The 18,602-nt window shown below is 41.2% G+C and overlaps 1 protein-coding gene across 4 annotated transcripts in view; it reads right to left on the minus strand.

The window, feature by feature from the left end:
* Nucleotides 1-18,602, minus strand: part of LOC133419305 (transmembrane protein 94-like) — a 70,998-nt gene that overhangs the window by 5,633 nt on the left and 46,763 nt on the right. For 3 of the 4 annotated variants that reach the window (XM_061708397.1, XM_061708395.1, XM_061708396.1), the window contains 12 exons: nt 15,296-15,477; nt 14,039-14,171; nt 13,035-13,150; nt 11,165-11,264; nt 10,673-10,781; nt 8,069-8,255; nt 7,918-7,995; nt 6,005-6,090; nt 5,849-5,930; nt 3,763-3,920; nt 2,017-2,111; nt 446-539 (listed from right to left, as the gene is read on the minus strand). In XM_061708397.1, coding sequence (XP_061564381.1) covers nt 446-539; nt 2,017-2,111; nt 3,763-3,920; nt 5,849-5,930; nt 6,005-6,090; nt 7,918-7,995; nt 8,069-8,255; nt 10,673-10,781; nt 11,165-11,264; nt 13,035-13,150; nt 14,039-14,171; nt 15,296-15,477 — 1,420 coding nt within the window. Of the gene's footprint in view, nt 1-445; nt 540-2,016; nt 2,112-3,762; nt 3,921-4,107; nt 4,159-5,848; nt 5,931-6,004; nt 6,091-7,917; nt 7,996-8,068; nt 8,256-10,672; nt 10,782-11,164; nt 11,265-13,034; nt 13,151-14,038; nt 14,172-15,295; nt 15,478-18,602 lie in introns of those variants that run through there. The other variant, XM_061708398.1, reaches the window with a different exon arrangement.

Raw genomic sequence — 18,602 nt, forward strand, 5'->3', positions numbered from 1 at the left:
TTTACCAACATGGTATTAACCATATATATATATATTTATATATATGCAACAAGTTAGAAAGTAAAAATAAATAAATAAAAGTATTTCTGAGTTGCCTGTTTACTACAAGAGTATAATAAAGTCCTGTAATGATGGTGTCCACCCCTAGAATTTAAGTGTCCCCATCTGGCATAATAATAATAATAATAATAATAATAATAATAATAATAATAATAATAATAATAATAATAATAATAATAATAATACTTAAAGCTGCTCGCAGATTCTATTATTATTATTTTTCTGAGGTTTGGTTCAATCTTGGTTTGAAGCAACTGTTTCCAGCAAGTTGTAGAAGTGTCTGATGTGGTTGTGCTAATAATAACAATAACAAAATAAATAATAATTATAATAATAAAACAATAATAATAACCATTACAGATAGCGGTGGGAGGCGGTAACTTACACGGCCGGCACTGTGAGGCACCACCAGGTGTTGCTGAAGGGACTCTTCCTCCACAGAGGCTGAGAGCGGTGGACGTAGCTGAGAGAGATCACCACTGCAACACCAGGACAGTAGCAGGTTAGCAGAGCTCACACCCACGTGTGCACTAGGGGTGCAACTATATATCTGGCCACGAAATTTAGCGATACAAAAACGTCACATACGTGTCGTGGAGGTGACGAACTGTAGCTGATATTGGGTTATTAATATTAATATATTGTTTACTAGTAACATCCTATTGGAGAAAATCTGACTCCGCTCAGAAGAAACTAGAACTGTTTTGTGGTCCCGATCACGGAACTCTTGGGGGGTTTTGATCTCCGAACTTTTACTTCTAAGGCGAGCATGAATCAATATTTTTTATGATTTAAAGATTGTGTCGTCCCCAAAAGTGTGAGGATGAAACGATAACGGGGTTCACCTTACGGCCTCAGGCTGGAGCAGGTGAAGCTCTGAGCTCTGGCAGAAGATAAATAACAGTCATGTTGCATTTGGAGTTTGGGACTTTTCATAGTTTATTTATTTACTTTTATTTATTTATTTATTTAATTTTAATTGTTCAATTTCTGGAAAAGAAAAAAGTTGAAATGTCGAGAAAAGTTAAAATGTCGAGAAAAAAGTCAAAATGTTGAGAAAAAAAATCAAAATGTCGAGATTAATGTTGAAGTACAATTTCAAGGAAAAAGTCAAATATTGAGTAAAAAGTTGAAATGTCGAGAAAAAAGTTGAAATGTCGAGAAAAAAGTCAAAATGTCGAGAAAAAAGTCAAAATGTCGAGAAAAAAGTCAAAATGTCGAGAAAAAAGTCAAAATGTCGAGAAAAAAGTCAAAATGTTGAGAAAAAAGTCGAAATTTCAAGAAAAAAATCGAAATGTCGAGATTAATGTTGAAGTATAATTTAAAGAAAAAAGTCAAAATGTTGAAAAAAAGTCAAAATATTGAGAAAAAAGTCAAAATTTCGAGAAAAAAGTCAAAATGTCGAGATTTCGAGAAAAAAGTCAAAATGTTGAGAAAAAAGTCAAAATGTTGAGAAAAAAGTCGAAATGTCGAGAAAAAAGTCGAAATTTCGAGAAAAAACAGTCATGTTGCATTTTGAGTTTGGGACTCTTCATAGTTTATTTATTTACTTTTATTTATTTATTTAATTTTAGTTGTTAAATTTCTGTAAAAGAAAAAAGTGAAGTCATACATGAGAGAAACTATTCAGTTTGTGGCTAAATATTTGTACTTGTATGAAACTGAAGATCATAATGCAAACCTGACATTTACTTTTAGTTCAGTTTGTTGAAAATGGTTGGCCTGGCTTTCTCTTTAAAACTTAAACAGTTATAAATCATTACAAACTGTAACAATAGGGCAAACGCACAGCATTGTTTTGTATTTTGTGTCTTTCAAATAAAAGACCATTTTTTTCCAGATCTATGTTCCTCATTCAAGGTTGTTAAAAAAAGTACTGCTATAATATCGTATCGTTATCGTGAGATTAGTGTATCGTACCACCACTAGTGTGCGTGTGCATGAGCGAGTCCGTACCCGTGTGTAACACCAGGAAGCCGGCCATGAGTTTCTGCGTGAGCAGCAGGCCGTTGGAGAGTTCCAGGAACCACTGAGGAGCCTCGGAGGACGAGCTGAGGGACAGGAGAAGAGGTCAGAGGTCAGAGCTCAGGTCTGGACCCAGGTCATCCTGACCATAGACATATATACGTAGACGCCCCATAGAGTGTTCTTGCTGCTGCTGCGATACGTCAACATCGCCGCCATATTAGATGTGGCAAGACTGCGCTGTAAACTAATACAAGTAAATGGACTTATTTTCTTAAAGCGTCTTTCTACAAAGAAATTTACGTTTTACATCTCATTTATTCATTCACACACACGCACTTTTTTCCTATTTTTTCTTTTTTTTTCCTTTGTTCCTCTTTTTTCCTCCTTTTTTACCTATTTTTTCTTCCTTTTTTAACCTATTTTCCTATTTTTTCCTCCTTTTTTACTTATTTTTTTTCTTTTTTGTTCTTTTTTTCCCTCTTTTTTTCTTTGTTCCTCTTTTTTTCATTTTTTCCTCTTTTCTCATCTTTTTTCATCTTTTTTTACTCTTTGTTCCTCGTTTTTCCTTATTTTCAAAAAGCATCTTTCTACAAAGAAATGTACGTTTTACGTCTCATTTATTCATTCACACACACGCACTTTTTTCCTCTTTTTTTTCTTTGTTCCTCTTTTTTCCTCCTTTTTACCTATTTTTTCCTAATTTTTTCCCTCTTTTCCTCTTTTACCTCTTTTTTTTCTTCTTTTTATTCCTCTTTGTTCCTCTTTTTCCTCTTCTCTTTTTTCATCTTTTTTCCTCGTTTTTCCTTATTTTCATAAAGCGCCTTTCTACAAAGAAATGTACGTTTTACGTCTCATTTATTCATTCACACACGCACTAATATACTTGGGAAACAGTTAGGCACCAAATATAATATATATAATTTTCTCACATGGCAAAAATAAGAACTTTATTGATCCCACATAGGAGTAATTCATCTTATATCAGCTCACAAAAAATAAAGAAAAATCACAAAAATAAGAAAAAGAGAAACATATTTTCTCATCAACAAAGCATATTTTACATAAACATATTTAAAAATGTTCAAGTAACAAAATAACATATTTGAACCATTTTTCAGATCTTTTCAGTTATTTAATTGTCTGAAAAATTGTTCAAATATGTTATTTTGTTATTTGAAAATTTAGAAATGTGTTTTGTTGATGAGAAAATATGTTTCTCTATTTTTCTTGTTTTTGTGAGGGGGATATATATTGTTTTTCGGCACTACCTTGTTATGAATTACTCCTATGTGGGGTCAATAAAGTTCTTATTTTTGTCGTCTGAGAAAATTAAATATATTATATTTGGTGCCTAACTGTTTCCCAAGTATATTAGTGCGTGTGTGAATGAATAAATGAGACGTAAAACGTAAATTTCTTTGTAGAAAGGCGCTTTATGAAAATAAGGAAAAAGGAGGAAAAAAATTTAAAAGGAGAAAAAGAGGAAAAAATAGGAAAAAAAAGAGAAAAGAAAGAGAAAAAAGGAGGAAATAGAGGAAAAAAGGAGAAAATGAATAAATGAGACGTAAAACGTACATTTCTTTGTAGAAAGGCGCTTTATAAAAAATTTACTTGTATTAGTTTACAGCGCAGTCTTGAACATCCAATATGGCGGCGACGTTGACGTATCGCAGCAGCTCCATGGGGTGTCTACGTATAAATGTCTATGCTCTTGACAGCAGGGGGGGGGGTTACCTGGCTATGAACAAGGAGCTGCAGGTGACGTTCTCGGCGACGGTGGCGTTCTTGCTGGCGGAGCAGACGGCCTGCAGGGTGAAGCCGAAGGCCAGCAGGAAGGCACAGAGCGTCAGGCCGAACTTCAGCAGGAAACAGCCCAGGAAGTAGTTCTGAGTCTGTTCACAGAGACGACAGGAAGTAGTTCTGAGTCTGTTCACAGAGACGACAGGAAGTAGTTCTGAGTCTGTTCACAGAGACGACAGGAAGTAGTTCTGAGTCTGTTCACAGAGACGACAGGAAGTAGTTCTGAGTCTGTTCACAGAGACGACAGGAAGTAGTTCTGAGTCTGTTCACAGAGACGACAGGAAGTAGTTCTGAGTCTGTTCACAGAGACGACAGGAAGTAGTTCTGAGTCTGTTCACAGAGACGACAGGAAGCCGGTCAGCCGCAGGACTAAAGCCACGCGTAGCGGTGGTTGGAATAAAGTAATAGTTAGTTATAAAGTTCTTTATTTTCTGTTATGCAATTAAAAAAACAAAAATGTCATACATTCTGGATTCATTACAAATCATTTGAAATATTGCAAGCCTTTTATTATTTTAATATAGCTGATTATGGCTTACAGTTTAATATTAAGATTCCCAGAATATTCAAATTTTTTGAGATAGGATATTTGAGTTTTCTTAAACTGTAAGCCATGATCAGCAATATTAAAATAATAAAAGGCTTGCAATATTTCAGTTGATTTGTAATGAATTTAGAAATGTATGACATTTTTGTTTTTTTTATTGCATTACAGAAAATAAAAAACTTTATCACAATATTCTAATGTTCTGAGACAGTCCTGTAGTTGGAACCTTATTACTGCAGTGCCCCGATCAGCACAAATGTGTATTCGTAAAGTCCCGTAAAATCACGTAAAATCCTGTCAAATCACGTTAAAGGCTGATTTATGGTTCTGCGTTACACCAACGCAGAACTTACGGCGTAGGGTACGCCGTAAGTTCTGCGTCGATTTAACGCGGAACCATAAATCAGCCTTAAGTCAGACAAGTGTTGCTCAACGCGTGAAGACGCATGAAAGGCAAGTTTGATTTTCTTTTCTGTTCTCCCGTTCTACACATAGCTGAAAAGCTTAAAGTAACTAAAGTAACATAATTGTTTTTGTCTTAGAGCAGGGGTGTCAAAATATGCGGCCCGAAGGAGATTTTCGTGCGGCCCGCGAGAAGTTTCCAACGTAAAAAAACGAAATGTTAATTTACTAAAAAGGAAGGCATAAATAATTGCCATGAATCGCAGCATATCCGATAATATATTTCTTCTACAAATCCATCGTTATTCAACAAAGAGATTATTTCTTTGTAGACGGTCGTTTATTTTCATTAACTGACTACTATTATATATTTTTGCAGGAAAAATATCACTGCTAAAAAAGATGATAGAAGATATTTATTCAGAGAATTTCAGTTTTGAATACGAGGATAGTGACAAAATAAAACAGTTAAAAAAGAAGTGCTGACTTTTTCGGCACACTGGCGTAAATATCCGCGCCAATTTTTTAAAATAAATACACTTAATTGTACTGGAAAAATCTCTAAATCACAAAGAAACACTCTCGGATGTAATAAGAAAGATTTTACTTTTAATTAAATTTCCTATAAAAAAGCGAAATATAAAAAAAAAACCATACTTGTTTCTGTTTATCTTTGTAAAATGATATTAAAAGTATCTTACATAATTTGAAAAAACCGAGAAATTTCAAGAAAAGATCCTGAGGAAATATATTTTACATAATTAGAGTGTAAACAAAGTGCATATTTCCTTTAAAATTAACTAAACTGATATTGGATTAGATAACAATAGTAAAAAAAAAAGAATTAGAAAACATTTTTTTTCGCACTGTTTTTGTTATTTTGAGTGTGCGGCCCGCGAGAAAAAAATTGGTCAAATCCGGCCCGCCAAGAAAAATGAGTTTGACACCCCTGTCTTAGAGTAACTATAATGGGATTACCCAAATTACAACTGTAACGCGGTACATTACTGCGTTACTGGCGAATGTAATCTCGTTATACCCAACACTGCAGGTGAGTGACGGGGGCCGTACCTTCTTTGGGATGGAGTCCAGGTTCTTCCCCGTGGCCACCGTCATGACGGAGCTGTCCGGAGGTTTCCCCAGCAGAGACACGCTGAAAACGGACATCACAATGAGGGTCAGACCTCCCAAACCCCCGAGTCATCGGTGTTTGAGGTGAGTTTGTACCTGAGCAGCGGGCAGCTGAAGCAGGACACCCACAGGATGTCGGTGGTGTTCAGGGGGGGCGGCAGCTGAGCCGCGCAGGCCAGGAACTGGACAAACAACCCACACCAGTCGGTTAGTCAGCAGCAGACGTTACTAGGGACGTGTACCGGTACCAGAGTACCACTAAAAATTCTAGACAAACGATACTGTTATCGTGTTTTTTTTTAAAGAGAGTCTACCCACAGCAACATAACGGTCGCGTAATGATGCTGCCAGCGTCCACAAGTTATGACGTAGCGCCAATAGGTCAATATGTCGGCCGTCAGAGCGAAGCGATCGAAGGTACAGGCTCACTTTATCAAACGTAATGAAGCTTTGGCTCAATGCAATATATCCAGAAAGTATTTGCGTCCAAGGGGGGTTAACACCAGCAACATTAGAAACACTAGCAGTGTGCTCACAGTATAAAAATTAAGGAGTGCGGCGTGTTTAACCGCCTAAACCTTTCTCCTTCACCCTTTCTCTTCCGGCTCTCGGCGAAGGCGGACGCTTCTCTGCTCCTCTCCCTTATCTATCTACCCTGCTACTGATTTTTGTCCTGTCTCGTCTTCAGAGTCTCTTCTTTTCACTCCTCCGAAACTCTACAATCATGGAATTAATTAACTGGTCTCTCAGCACAATCAACCAAATTTTTGCGACGAGAAGTCAGGGGGTAAGGGAGCCCTCCTGCCCCGATGGGACATTTTTTGCTGGATACACAATGGATTCCTGGAAACATTGGAAACCGTTGTGTTTGGCGATTCTGTCTGTCGAGGACGTTGAAGATGCTTCATAATTGGATTTATGATAGCAGGATTTCCCCTAATTGGAGCGGGGGGATTCCTGGTCTACCGACAAACGTGTAAGTCGACGACAGCTGTTTCGGCCCTTTCAAAGCTGCCGGACGTTGCTGAGGGGATAAGCTCTGCGACTAACACTCTGACTTTAACGCTGGGGGAACAAAGCCGTAAGCTGGATGCGATTCTTGGACAGAATCATTGGCAAGATGGAAAAGACCCTCGAGAAGTTGGAAGCTCGGCTTGGCGGGAATTCGTCTGTTTGGAGTCGCCATTGAGGAACCAGAGACTTATGGCTGATGGAAAATTACTGGGATCTGCCTGTTCTTTCAATAAAATTGTTGATTCTATAATCTGGCCTTGACAGAGTGGTTTGGCTGATCACTGTAGTCACAATCTCCCTGGTGGAATGTAAACAAGGTGACTCTGCCCCCACTAACCCTTCCCCCTCCAGATCATCCGCTGACCTGTTTTCAGAACTGACCGAGCCGTCTGATAACACCAAGGACATTGGCTGAGGCAGCTCTGGGCGTGTTCATGGACTCACCGCCACACATACATCTGCTGATAACCACACCTCCCTATTTTCAACGCCTTCCTGGCTATAAGTCTTGTGAAGTTGATGTAAATTTGTCTTGTGCTTTCTCTGCTGAGGTGATTTTTTTTGCACTGTCTCACTGTGTACATACACAGTGACGTAACTTCCGGTCCCCCCCTATCCAATCAGAACCTTCCCAACCCCCAGACCTTAAGCGGAATTGGATAAAGCCAATCAAATGTGTTTTCCATGTAAACCTCAATTCAGAATTACTATTTCCATGTAAACTCGGAGGAAAAGTTTAAATCGGAATAATTAATTCCGAATTAAAAAACATCATGTAACCGTGGCCAATAAGTTGGCAGTTAATTTACTCGGGAGAATGCATTATCAATTTTATCACCGCTGATATATGTTACGTTTTATACACTAAATTACATGTTTACATGTACATAGATATTGGTACCGATAGGGAGTATCGGTATCGGTAAACTCCTACTGATACACGTCCCCAGTCGTTACCTGGGTCGCCCCGGAACCGGGACGGCCTGCGGCCTCACCTGAACGATGACCAGGCTGAGCTGGCACTGCAGCAGGAACAGGAAGCACTTCCGGATGCCGGAGGTGGTGTGGCGCGCCTGCAAGACAGCGGTGGTCAGAGTCCCGGCGTGAACCCGACCCGGAGAGAAGGTGGAGAGAGGAGAGGCTGACCTGCTCAATGAGCTTCACGATGCTGACGCTGTCCCCCTGGTGGAAGGACACGGAGCAGCCCAGGCTGTTGAGCTGCCCCGACAGCCGGGTGGGGGACAGGCCCTCCATGTCCCCGTCCAGCCCTCTGCTGGCGTAGCCGAACGTCTCCCACGAGCACTGGGACGGGTACAGGGGGTCCAGCGCCAGGCTGAACCCAGCAGAGTTTAGAACCAGAACCACCAGAAACACCCGGACCAGGAACCAGACTAAGGGTGCTTTCACACCTGTCCCGTTTGGAACAGTTGTTCTGAAACAGGGAACGTTTCCCCCTAAAGATCGGTTTGTTTGGTTTATGTGAACACAGCAATCGCGCTCGAATGCGGCACAAAACAAGCGAGCCGAGATCTCCTAGGAGAGCTGAGGCCAATCCCAATACACCCCCTACTTTCTACCACTAGCCCTAAAAAAGAAGCCACAGATTTTAGGTCCCTTGAAATCTTCCCAGGGCCCAGTCCCAATACTCCCACTACTCCTACTTTTCAGCACCACCCCTAAATATTGCTTGCTACGTCACTGCGTGGTTTACGTTTGGGTACGTAAGCGACTGCGTAGTTACGTTTGCACAAACGTCACACCATATCAGGAAGCCCAGAGCTAAAAGCTGTTTTAATTTCAGCTGTAGCGCTGTTAATATGCCACTTTATTAAGTTTTAATATTTTTTCAGGCGTAAAAGTAACCGTTAAGATCCCCAACCTGGGCTCAGTTTATCCAAATAACGCCTGTTAAGAAATTTGATCTGACGGCAGGAGAACAGACGTGATCGCCAGGTCAACCTGCGCCGTCGTCCCGGGGAGAAACCTGCAGCTCTGTTGAGAATTACCTCTGGCTGAAATAAATCATTTAGGAAAATAAATGTTGGTTTAATAGATGAAATCTAACAGTTGTAGCTATGCCTGCCGGCTGGCTCGGGAACTGATTTATGGTTCCGCGTTAAATCGACGCAGAGCCTACGGCGTACGGCGCGTCGCCGCGTAACCTACGCCGTAGACTCTGCGTTGGTGTAACGCGGAACCATAAATCAGCCTTTATTCTGGCGAGGTTTGAAAAAGACCTCGCAACAACAGGCAAGCGAGTGATTATGTACATTCACTGAGTGAATATTATGAAAGTAAAAATGATACCGTATTTTCTGGACTATAAGCCACAACTTTTTTCATAGGTTTTCAACCATGCAGCTTATACAAAGGTGCGGCTATTCTGTGGATTTTTCTTCCACCGCTAGGGGGAGTGCTAACTGGAATTAGAATCAAAACTAAGACAAAATAAATGCAAAGAAGAATACGCCACTTCTTCTTTAGCAGATAGAAGTAGAAGCAGATTTCAAACAGATAAATAGATAAATAAATACCGGTTATTTTCTCTTGGTTCTGTCCCGTTTTAATCAGCAAAGTTGCTGCCGTGTTAAAAGACACTGTTAGGAAAGGATCTATTTAGGTACAAACATGTACATCATTTACAGTTCAAAATCCTTCTGTACATGTAGTAAATACCTAATCTAACAACATAAATATCTGCGGCTTGCATATCTTTTTTTTTTTTTTTTTTTTTTTTTTTTAAATAGAGCGGCTTGTATGCAGGTGCGGCTTGTATATCTTTTTCAAATTATTTTTTAAAAAATAGAGCGGGTGCGGCTTATATGCCGGTGCGGCTTATAGTCCAGAAAATACGGTATTTCTAGCTAGAAATGTAATCAAAATGCATTTTTATGCAGAAACTAACTCAAATATTGATTTTCTTCACTAAAAAAACTAAGAAATGTCCGCCATGTTTTTCTTTTTTATTCAGTCCGCAAATGACGACGAAAAGCATTCTGGGAAATTGTTCTGGCCCTCGGTCAACTAGTCAGCATCTGAAATACCTAGCTGTGAAGGGCTAGATTCATACACACTAGCCTCATTTTCCACACTCCCCCTAGATGAAAAGAGGAATTGGGAACCACTACCCTCACAGGAACGCGCAAAATTTAGGGGTACGGAAGAGGAAACTCCTTCGCGTTCATTTCTGACCAATGAGAGAACAGTTGGTTCGCGCATGGCATTTAACAGCTTTGAACCGCTACAGACGCTTGCCTTGTGAACACAAACGCCACATACGAAAAACCAAACAACTGTATCGATTGAGCCCCTGAATCGGAACAAAACAAACGGGCCACAGGTGTGAAAGCAGCCTAAGTTAAAGGTCCCGCCACAATGGGGACTTGACCGGGACTAGTGTCTGATTGGTTTAGGAAGCTAACCGCTAGGTCTCTAGTTAGTGTTAGTAAACATCTAGCTAGTGTTTAGTAAAGCCTCTAGTTAATGTTTAGTAAAGCCACTAGTTGATCCACGATCCAGACCTGCACCCACCCCGACCCCCTTCTTTTCTCTTCTGTGCAGGTTTGCAGGCCAGAGCTTCAGGAGTTTCCAGAGTTGCATGCTGACCTGCAGTTCCACCCTCTGACCAGGTTGTTTTTTTTTTAAAACCACAGTACATAGTAACCAAAGCTCTACAGAAAGAAGCTCCTTAACGTTGTGTTTTTAAACATTATAGCAGGTCCCTGAGTCTGCTTCTTCCTGAATAGTTACCTCAGGTCGCTCTGCAGGAACAGGCGGCTGTTGCGGAAGTTGGCTGAACTCCCCAGACAGCAGGTCACCTCCCTGTTCTCCTGCATGATCTTCATCATCTCACACATGGCTGTAGAAGAGGAGAGAGGACGTGAGCGGGGTGTGATGTAGGAGACGGAGGAAGACCAGAGGTCGACCGGACATGAGCGGGGTGTGATGTAGGAGACGGAGGAAGACCAGAGGTCGACCGGACATGAGCGGGGTGTGATGTAGGAGACGGAGGAAGACCAGAGGTCGACCGGACATGAGCGGGGTGTGATGTAGGAGACGGAGGAAGACCAGAGGTCGACCGGACATGAGTGGGGTGTGATGGAGGAGACGGAGGAAGACCAGAGGTCGACCGGACATGAGCGGGGTGTGATGTAGGAGATGGAGGAAGACCAGAGGTCCACCGGACATGAGCGGGGTGTGATGTAGGAGACGGAGGAAGACCAGAGGTCCACCGGGACTCACTGTCGGGGGTGCAGTCGGTGAAGAGGGGCACCAGGAGAGGCACGTTGTCGATGTTCTTCAGGTGCGGACGGACCTGGTGGATCCCGCGAGGCAGCTTGGCCTGAGGAAGAGCAGGACGGTGTTAGGAGGACCAGAGCCTGAAGACCGGGACATGGAGGAGTGTTCTGAACAGATACCAGGGACTTCTGGGTAAAACTTAGGGGTGTAACGGTACACTAATCTCACCATAACGATATTATAGCAGTATTTTTTTAACAACCTTGAATGAGGAACATATGACTGGAAAAAATTGTCTTTTATTTGAAAGACACAAAATACAAAACAATACTGTGCGTTTGCCCTATTGTTACAGTTTGTAATGATTTATAACTGTTTAAGTTTTAAAGAGAAAGCCAGGCCAACCATTTTCCACAAACTGAACTAAAAGTAAATGTCAGGTTTGCATTATGATCTTCAGTTTCATACAAGTACAAATATTTTGCCACAAACTGAATAGTTTCTCTCATGTACGACTTGACTTTTTTCTTCTCAAAATGCAACATGACTGTTTTTTCTCGACATTTCGACTTTTTCCTCGAAATTGTATTACAACATTAATCTCAACATTACGACTTTTTTCTCAACATTTCGACTTTTTTCTCGACATTTCGACTTTTTCCTCGAAATTGTACTTCTACTTTTTTCTTTTCCAGAAATTTAACAACTAAAATTAAATAAATAAATAAATAAATAAAAGTAGATAAATAAACTATGAAAAGTCCCAAACTCCAAATGCACCATGACTGTTATTTATCTTCTGCCAGAGCTCAGAGCTTCACCTGCTCCAGCCTGAGGCCGTAAGGTGAACCCGTTATCGTTTCATCCTCCCACCTTTGGGGACGACACAATCTTTACATCATAAAAAAGATTGATTCATGCTCATCTTATAAGTAAAAGTTCGGAGCTCAAAACCCCCAAGAGTCCCATGATTGGGACCAAAACGGTACTAGTTTCTTCTGAGCGGAGTCAGATTTTGGTCCGCGGGTCGAGGTCGTCACGTGATCCCGCTGCACCAATAGGATGTTACTAGTAAACACAATATATTACCGGATTGTCCCGAATATAAGACGACCCCGATTATAAGACGCCCCCCTCTTTTTCAAGACTCAATTTGGAAGAAAGACTTTTTGAACACTAAATTTAATTTTTATACAGAAAATAATTACAGTACATCTGAAACAAATGATTATAACAATATATTCGAGAGAAAAATCATGTTATTTTGACTATTTTGAAATCATTATCTTGAAGTTTGCATCATAACTTCTCCTCAGCTGCCGGTTAACCTGCTGATCTTCCACCTACTTTTCTCCAGATTGTCGCTACGTTTCTCCTTTTTCTGTTATCTCTTCTCTTATTTTCTTCTCTTTTCTTTCTTATACTATTTTTTATTTTTCTTCTTTGTGCTACCGCTATTTTTATTTTTATTCTTCGTGACAAGATATCTGGCGCCATCTAGTGTTGTGAATGGGTATAACGTCTAGACCCCGAATGTAAGACGACCCCCACTTTTTCAGACTTATTTCAATGCAAAAAACACTGTCTTATATTCGGGCCAATACGGTAATATTAACCCAATATCACGCTACGGTTTGTCACCTCCATGACACGTATCGTGATGTTTTTCTATTGCCAAAATTTCGTGGCCAGATATATAGTTCCACCCCTAGTAATACTGTACAGCAGGACACCCACATCTGATATTTTGGGTTTTGATTTGGGGCTGGGAGGATAAATAAATGCTCCTGAACCTGCTACAGTGATGTTTAAGAGAGCCGTGAAGCCACATTTGGGGCATTTAGGTAACCAGCAGGGGGGGGGGGGTCATTACTCTGTTGCAGTCCTCCAGGAAGCTGGGCACGTCACTGTCGGTGGGCTGGAAGCTGGCCAGGTCTGAGTGAGCTTCCTCCTCGGGCAGCAGCGGCCCCTCCGCCTCGTCCCGGGAATCTACGGCGGCGGAGCAGAAAAACAAGGACATGTCACGCTTTTCAGATGTGTTCAGGGTTTCTGACCTAATTCGTTCGTTCGTTCCTTCCTTCCTTCTGCTCTCTCCTTCCATCTTTTCTCCCTTCCTTCTTTTTTCCCTTCCTCTTTCCTTCCGTCTTCCCTTCCTTCCTTCCTTCCTTCCTTCCTTCCTTCCTTCCTTCCTTCCTTCCTTCCTTCCTTCCTTCCTTCCTTCCTTCCTTCCTTCCTTCCTTCCATTCATTCTTCCTTCCTTCCTTCTTTTCATTAATTCTTCCTTCCTTCCTTCTTTTTTCCCTTCCTTCCTTCCTTCCTTCCTTCCTCCTGCTCTCTGCTTCCTTCCTTCCTTCCTTCCTTCCTCCTGCTCTCTGCTTCCTTCCTTCCTTCCTTCCTTCCTTCCTTCCTTCCTTCCTTCCTCCTGCTCTCTGCTTCCTTCCTTCCTTCCTTCCTTCCTTCCTTCCTTCCTTCCTTCCTTCCTTCCTTCCTTCCTTCCTTCCTTCCTTCCTTCCTTCCTTCCTTCCTTCCTTCCTTCCTTCCTTCCTTCCTTCCTTCCTTCCTTCCTTCCTTCCTTCCTTGACCCAAAGACAGCACAAGGGTTAAGGGTCAATGCTAACTGGTCAGCTGAGGTTTGCTGTTTCTATAAAGATGTTTATAACGTGTGAAGATGTTCCAACAATTACTGTTCACAAAGTTTTCATGAGCAATGAACGCTTTGGTTGGGACTTTGGAGAAATTATGTTCAGAGGAAAGACAGAGGAAGTCGGAGGAAGAGAGAGGAAGTAAGAGGAAGAGAGAGGAAGACAGAGGAAGTCGGAAGAAGCTGAAGGCGAGCTGTGATGGGAAGTCTAAGTCTAAGTCGGTCTCAGTCGGTACCCTGGTGCAGCTCGTCCGGCAGCGAGCCCTGGCCCGGGCTGGACGGGGCTCCACCGTAGGGCCCGTCTCCGTTGGGGGTGAGAGAGATGTGACAGTTCCAGCCCGTCTCCAGACCCATCTTCTCTGCAAACACCTGGGGACACACAGGAGGAGCCGTCAGAACCGGGCCGGGCCGCCGGCTCGGACCCGGGTGGTAGTCAAGGGGCAACTTTATAAAAAGCCTCCGTTAAGACTTTTGCTCACATGTCACAGAATTTTAGGGGTGTTGTCATCTTGAATGTTTTAGCTGGTGACCACTAGAGGCGCTAGAATATTCAAGTTCTCAATTCAGGCATATGGTCAGTTTGGGTAAACCTGTACAATTGGTATGCATAATTGTCCAGATTAAAACATTGTATATCTAAGGAAATAGATAAAACAATACTAAAAAAGCCTTTATGAATCATATTGTAATATTTTAGCCAATATTGGATACAAAATATCACTTTTTTATAGACGTTTTTGACACAGGATTTCATAGAAAATGTGTTTCACTGCAAAAAAACAAGAAAAAAGATGGTTATTATGTGTGTGTTAAAAACGCCTATAAAAAGGTTTCGACTTTTTTCTCAATTTCAACTTTTTTCTCAACATTTCAACTTTTTTTCCCGACATTTCGACATTTTTTCTTGACATTTCGACATTTTTTCTTGACATTTTGACTTTTTTTCTTGAAATTTCAACTTTTTCGCTCGACATTTTGACCTTTTTATCGACATTTTGACTTTTTTATCGAAATTGTACTTCAACATTAATTTCGACATTTCGACTTTTTTTCTTGAAATTTCAACTTTTTTTCTCAACATTTCGACTTTTTTCACATTTCGACTTTTTTTTCTTGAAATTTCAACTTTTTTGTTATTATGTGTGTGTTAAAAACGCCTATAAAAAAGTCATATTTTTTAACCAATATCGGACAAAATATAGCAATACAATTAAAAAAAAATTGATGTTTTATCCATTTCCCTAAATATAAAATCTTGAACATTGAAGATTTTGCATATAAACATTTGGACCATTATTGTGACCATATGCATGAATTGAGTATTTGAATGTTACAGCGCCTCCAGTGGTCACCAGCAAAACAATCCAAGATGACAACAGCCCTATTATTCCTCCTAGGGGTTCCTTCTAACAAAAACATAAGGTTGTCAAACTTTACCCAGAAGCGTGAGCAGAGTTATCTTAGGGTTTCCCCCTGACTATGGGAAACCTCACCTTGCTGCGGAGCTCGTCCTCCCTGGAGAAGTACACGAAGCGGATGCAGGCGTTGACCAGCGCGTCGATCAGCCGGACCGTGTCCAGCCGGGCCTGGAACTGGGACGACACCATCCCCATGAAGATCTGGCCGCTCAGCGCCTGCACGCAGTCGTCCCGCTCCACCGCCTCGCCGATGCCCTCTGGGGATACGGGTCAGAACCACCGGGAGAAATGTTGTTCAGAGGAAGCCAGAGAGAGAGAGGAAGTCGGAGGAAGAAAGAGTATGGCCCCGTTTCCACGTAGCAAAAAACGGTGGCGTTTTCATGCGTTTTGGCTGTTCGTTTACACGAAAACAAAGCTCAAAGTTAGTGCTGGGCGGTATACCAGTTCATACTGAATACCGGTGTTTATTTTTCTTATATAAATTTTTCATATACCGTAATACTGGTGAGTATGTACAGTAGCGTACACAACGTGTACGTTCCGTACACCGATTGTTCTGTAACCGAAATTGTTCGGCCGAAAATGGCAAAAAAACACTTTCGGTGTTCGGTGGAATAAGTGGGAAAAAAACCGAACAATTAATAACGGCGTTGTAAAATAAGGAAATAGACTGGCCGCTCCGTAACTGTTGCACCACAAACATAAATCGTTGGCCAACCAAAAACTAACCCCATAAGAATTTTACCAACATTCACCAGGAGGTGGAACCAAAACAACATAATGCTGGGAAATTAAAAAATGTTCAGTTTTTTATGTTCAATAAATATTTTCTACCTTGTAATTTTGTAAAAGATCAGTCAGACAACACTTAAAGTCTTTAAGTGTTGTCTGACTGATTCTCTCACTTCATTAGAATCATAAGTGCCGGCCATGCAAACCTGTATTTATACTAGTGTGGACATTAATGTTTTTCTACAATATTTCCTCCTCATGACAGTAAAATAGCCCATTCTAAGCCAATTTACTGCAGCAATTCCTTTCCAAATCATTAGAAAATGTGGTTAACACCCAGTTGTGCATGAAAAAAAAAAAAGTGAAACCAATATAATTTTGAAAAATACCGTGATATACATTTTTGGTCATACCGCCCAGCACTACTCAAAGTCACCAAAAACCATCATTTCTGAAAACTCCGGCCAAAGTTGGAGATTTTCAAAAACTCTGTTTTCACGTTTGCTTGTAAACGGAGAGAAACGGACATTTAGGCTTCAGAACGTCACATTATGAGACAGAAACGTCACCAGCGTCATGAGTGACACCTGTGTTTACAATTAGTTTGGCCACTGTCAATATTTTCTTGTATTTTACCTGTTTTAAATTCTATAGTCACACTTAAAAGTAACTCCACTTCTCTGTCACTCCAAACCAAAGACTCTCGTTCCGTCTTGGAAGTAACTGCAGTCCAGGCTGATTTATGGTTCCGCGTTACACCAACACAGAGCCTACGGCGTAGGGTACGCGGCGACGCGCACCGTACGTAGGCTACGCCGTCGATTTAGAGGGGTGATAGTAAAAAAAAATCCTGACGCTGAACTTTTTTTCCCTGGGAGGTAAGCGACCCCCTAAGCCAAGATATATGCCCCGATCAAGCGTCTCTCGGATCTACGCGAACGTAGTGCTGGGCGGTATGACCAAAAATTTATATCACGGTATTTTTCAAAATTATATTGGTTTCACGGTATATCACGTTTTTTTTTTTTCATGCACAACTGGGTGTTAGCCACATTTTCTAATGATTTGGAAAGGAATTGCTGCAGTAAATTGGCTTAGAATGGCCTATTCTACTGTCATGAGGAGGAAATATTGTAGAAAAACATTAATGTCCACACTAGTATAAATACAGGTTTGCTTGGCCTCACAAAATGATGCTGTTTACAATGAGGTGGCAGCACTTATGATTCTAATGTAGGGCTGAACAATTTTTGAAAATAATCTAATTGCGATCTTTTTCCTCAATATTACGATTGCGATTTAATATGTGATTATTTTTTTTCAAGGTCCTGTTCTCATGTATTTTTCAACTACACAAGCAATAAATCAGTCTGTTTCAAGTAGATTTTCACTTGAAATAAGTAGAAAAATCGGCCAGTGGAACAAGATTTTTTTGCTTGTAATGAGAAGATAAATCTTGTCCCACTGGCAGATTTTTCTACTTATTTCAAGTGAAAATTTACTTGAAACAGGTGAAAATTGTCAAATAAGTTATTTTTCTGGTGTTATTTTTCTGGTGATGACTCTAAATGTTGAAATAGCAGTAAAACCACATTCATTGATGAAATGACATAAGGGATGGAAAGGGGGGATGGCAGTTTTACAGGGGGGGGGACCGTTTTTATTTCAGGGGGGGTGCCATCACATCACCCCTCATCCCCCCTCAACTCGAGTACTGCTCACACGGAACTCAGAACTTCTTCATAAATAACTCAAAAATCCCAGAGAGAAAAAAACACCAGCAAGCTAACAAACAAACCAATAAAGCTCTCAGAGTTAACAAAACGAACCAGCAATGAACAACTCTCAGCCCCGCTGTTTTAACCTCCTGATGAGCTGCAGGTGTGGTTTAAGGCTGATTTATGGTTCCGCGTTACACTAACGCAGGCCATACGCCGTGGGTTACGCAAACTACGCCGTACCCTACGGCGAAAGCTCTACGTCGATTTAACGCGGAACTATAAATCAGGCTTCACAGCGCCTGGCTCGTACTCCTCGCCTCGCGCAGCTCCTCGCCGACTCCGCGCTCATATATTTAATACATTTATAAAGCCCATATATTTATAAAGCCTCACTTGGCCGAGCCCTAACGCTGAGGCCATGGTAGATTTAGGTTACACGCGGACACGCGGCACAGTCATGGATGTATTATAAAACGGCACAGTTGACTTTTCCCTGCCGGCTCTGCTCACTGGCTAAACAGTCCCCTCACAAACAGTGTCCAGCGGCGCTACGTTCCGCCGCGCGGCGTTCCCAACGTTGTGTACGCTACTCACCGGTATTACGGTATATGAAAAATTCATATCATAAGAAAAATAAACGCTAAACTTGATTTTATTTATTTTTTCTCGCAAACACCTCGGTATGCCGGAAATCCGGCGTGACGCCGGAGCGCTATCACCCCTGAATTTAACGCGGAACCATATTATTCAGGCTTCACACGTGTCATTTGTTGATGTTTTTTTCCAGGATTCTGATTGGCTAGCATGACTTTATCTTCTCGTTACACTGCCCCCTGTAGGTTTGGATGCTCATAGCACCTTAACAGCTATTTATGTGGGGTCGTGTAAATGGTATTTTTCAAAACGTAGTCGGAGGAAGTCGGAAGAAG

This window comes from Cololabis saira, chromosome 19 (assembly GCF_033807715.1).
Source record: "Cololabis saira isolate AMF1-May2022 chromosome 19, fColSai1.1, whole genome shotgun sequence".
In the NCBI taxonomy this organism is placed as follows: Eukaryota; Metazoa; Chordata; class Actinopteri; order Beloniformes; family Belonidae; genus Cololabis; species Cololabis saira.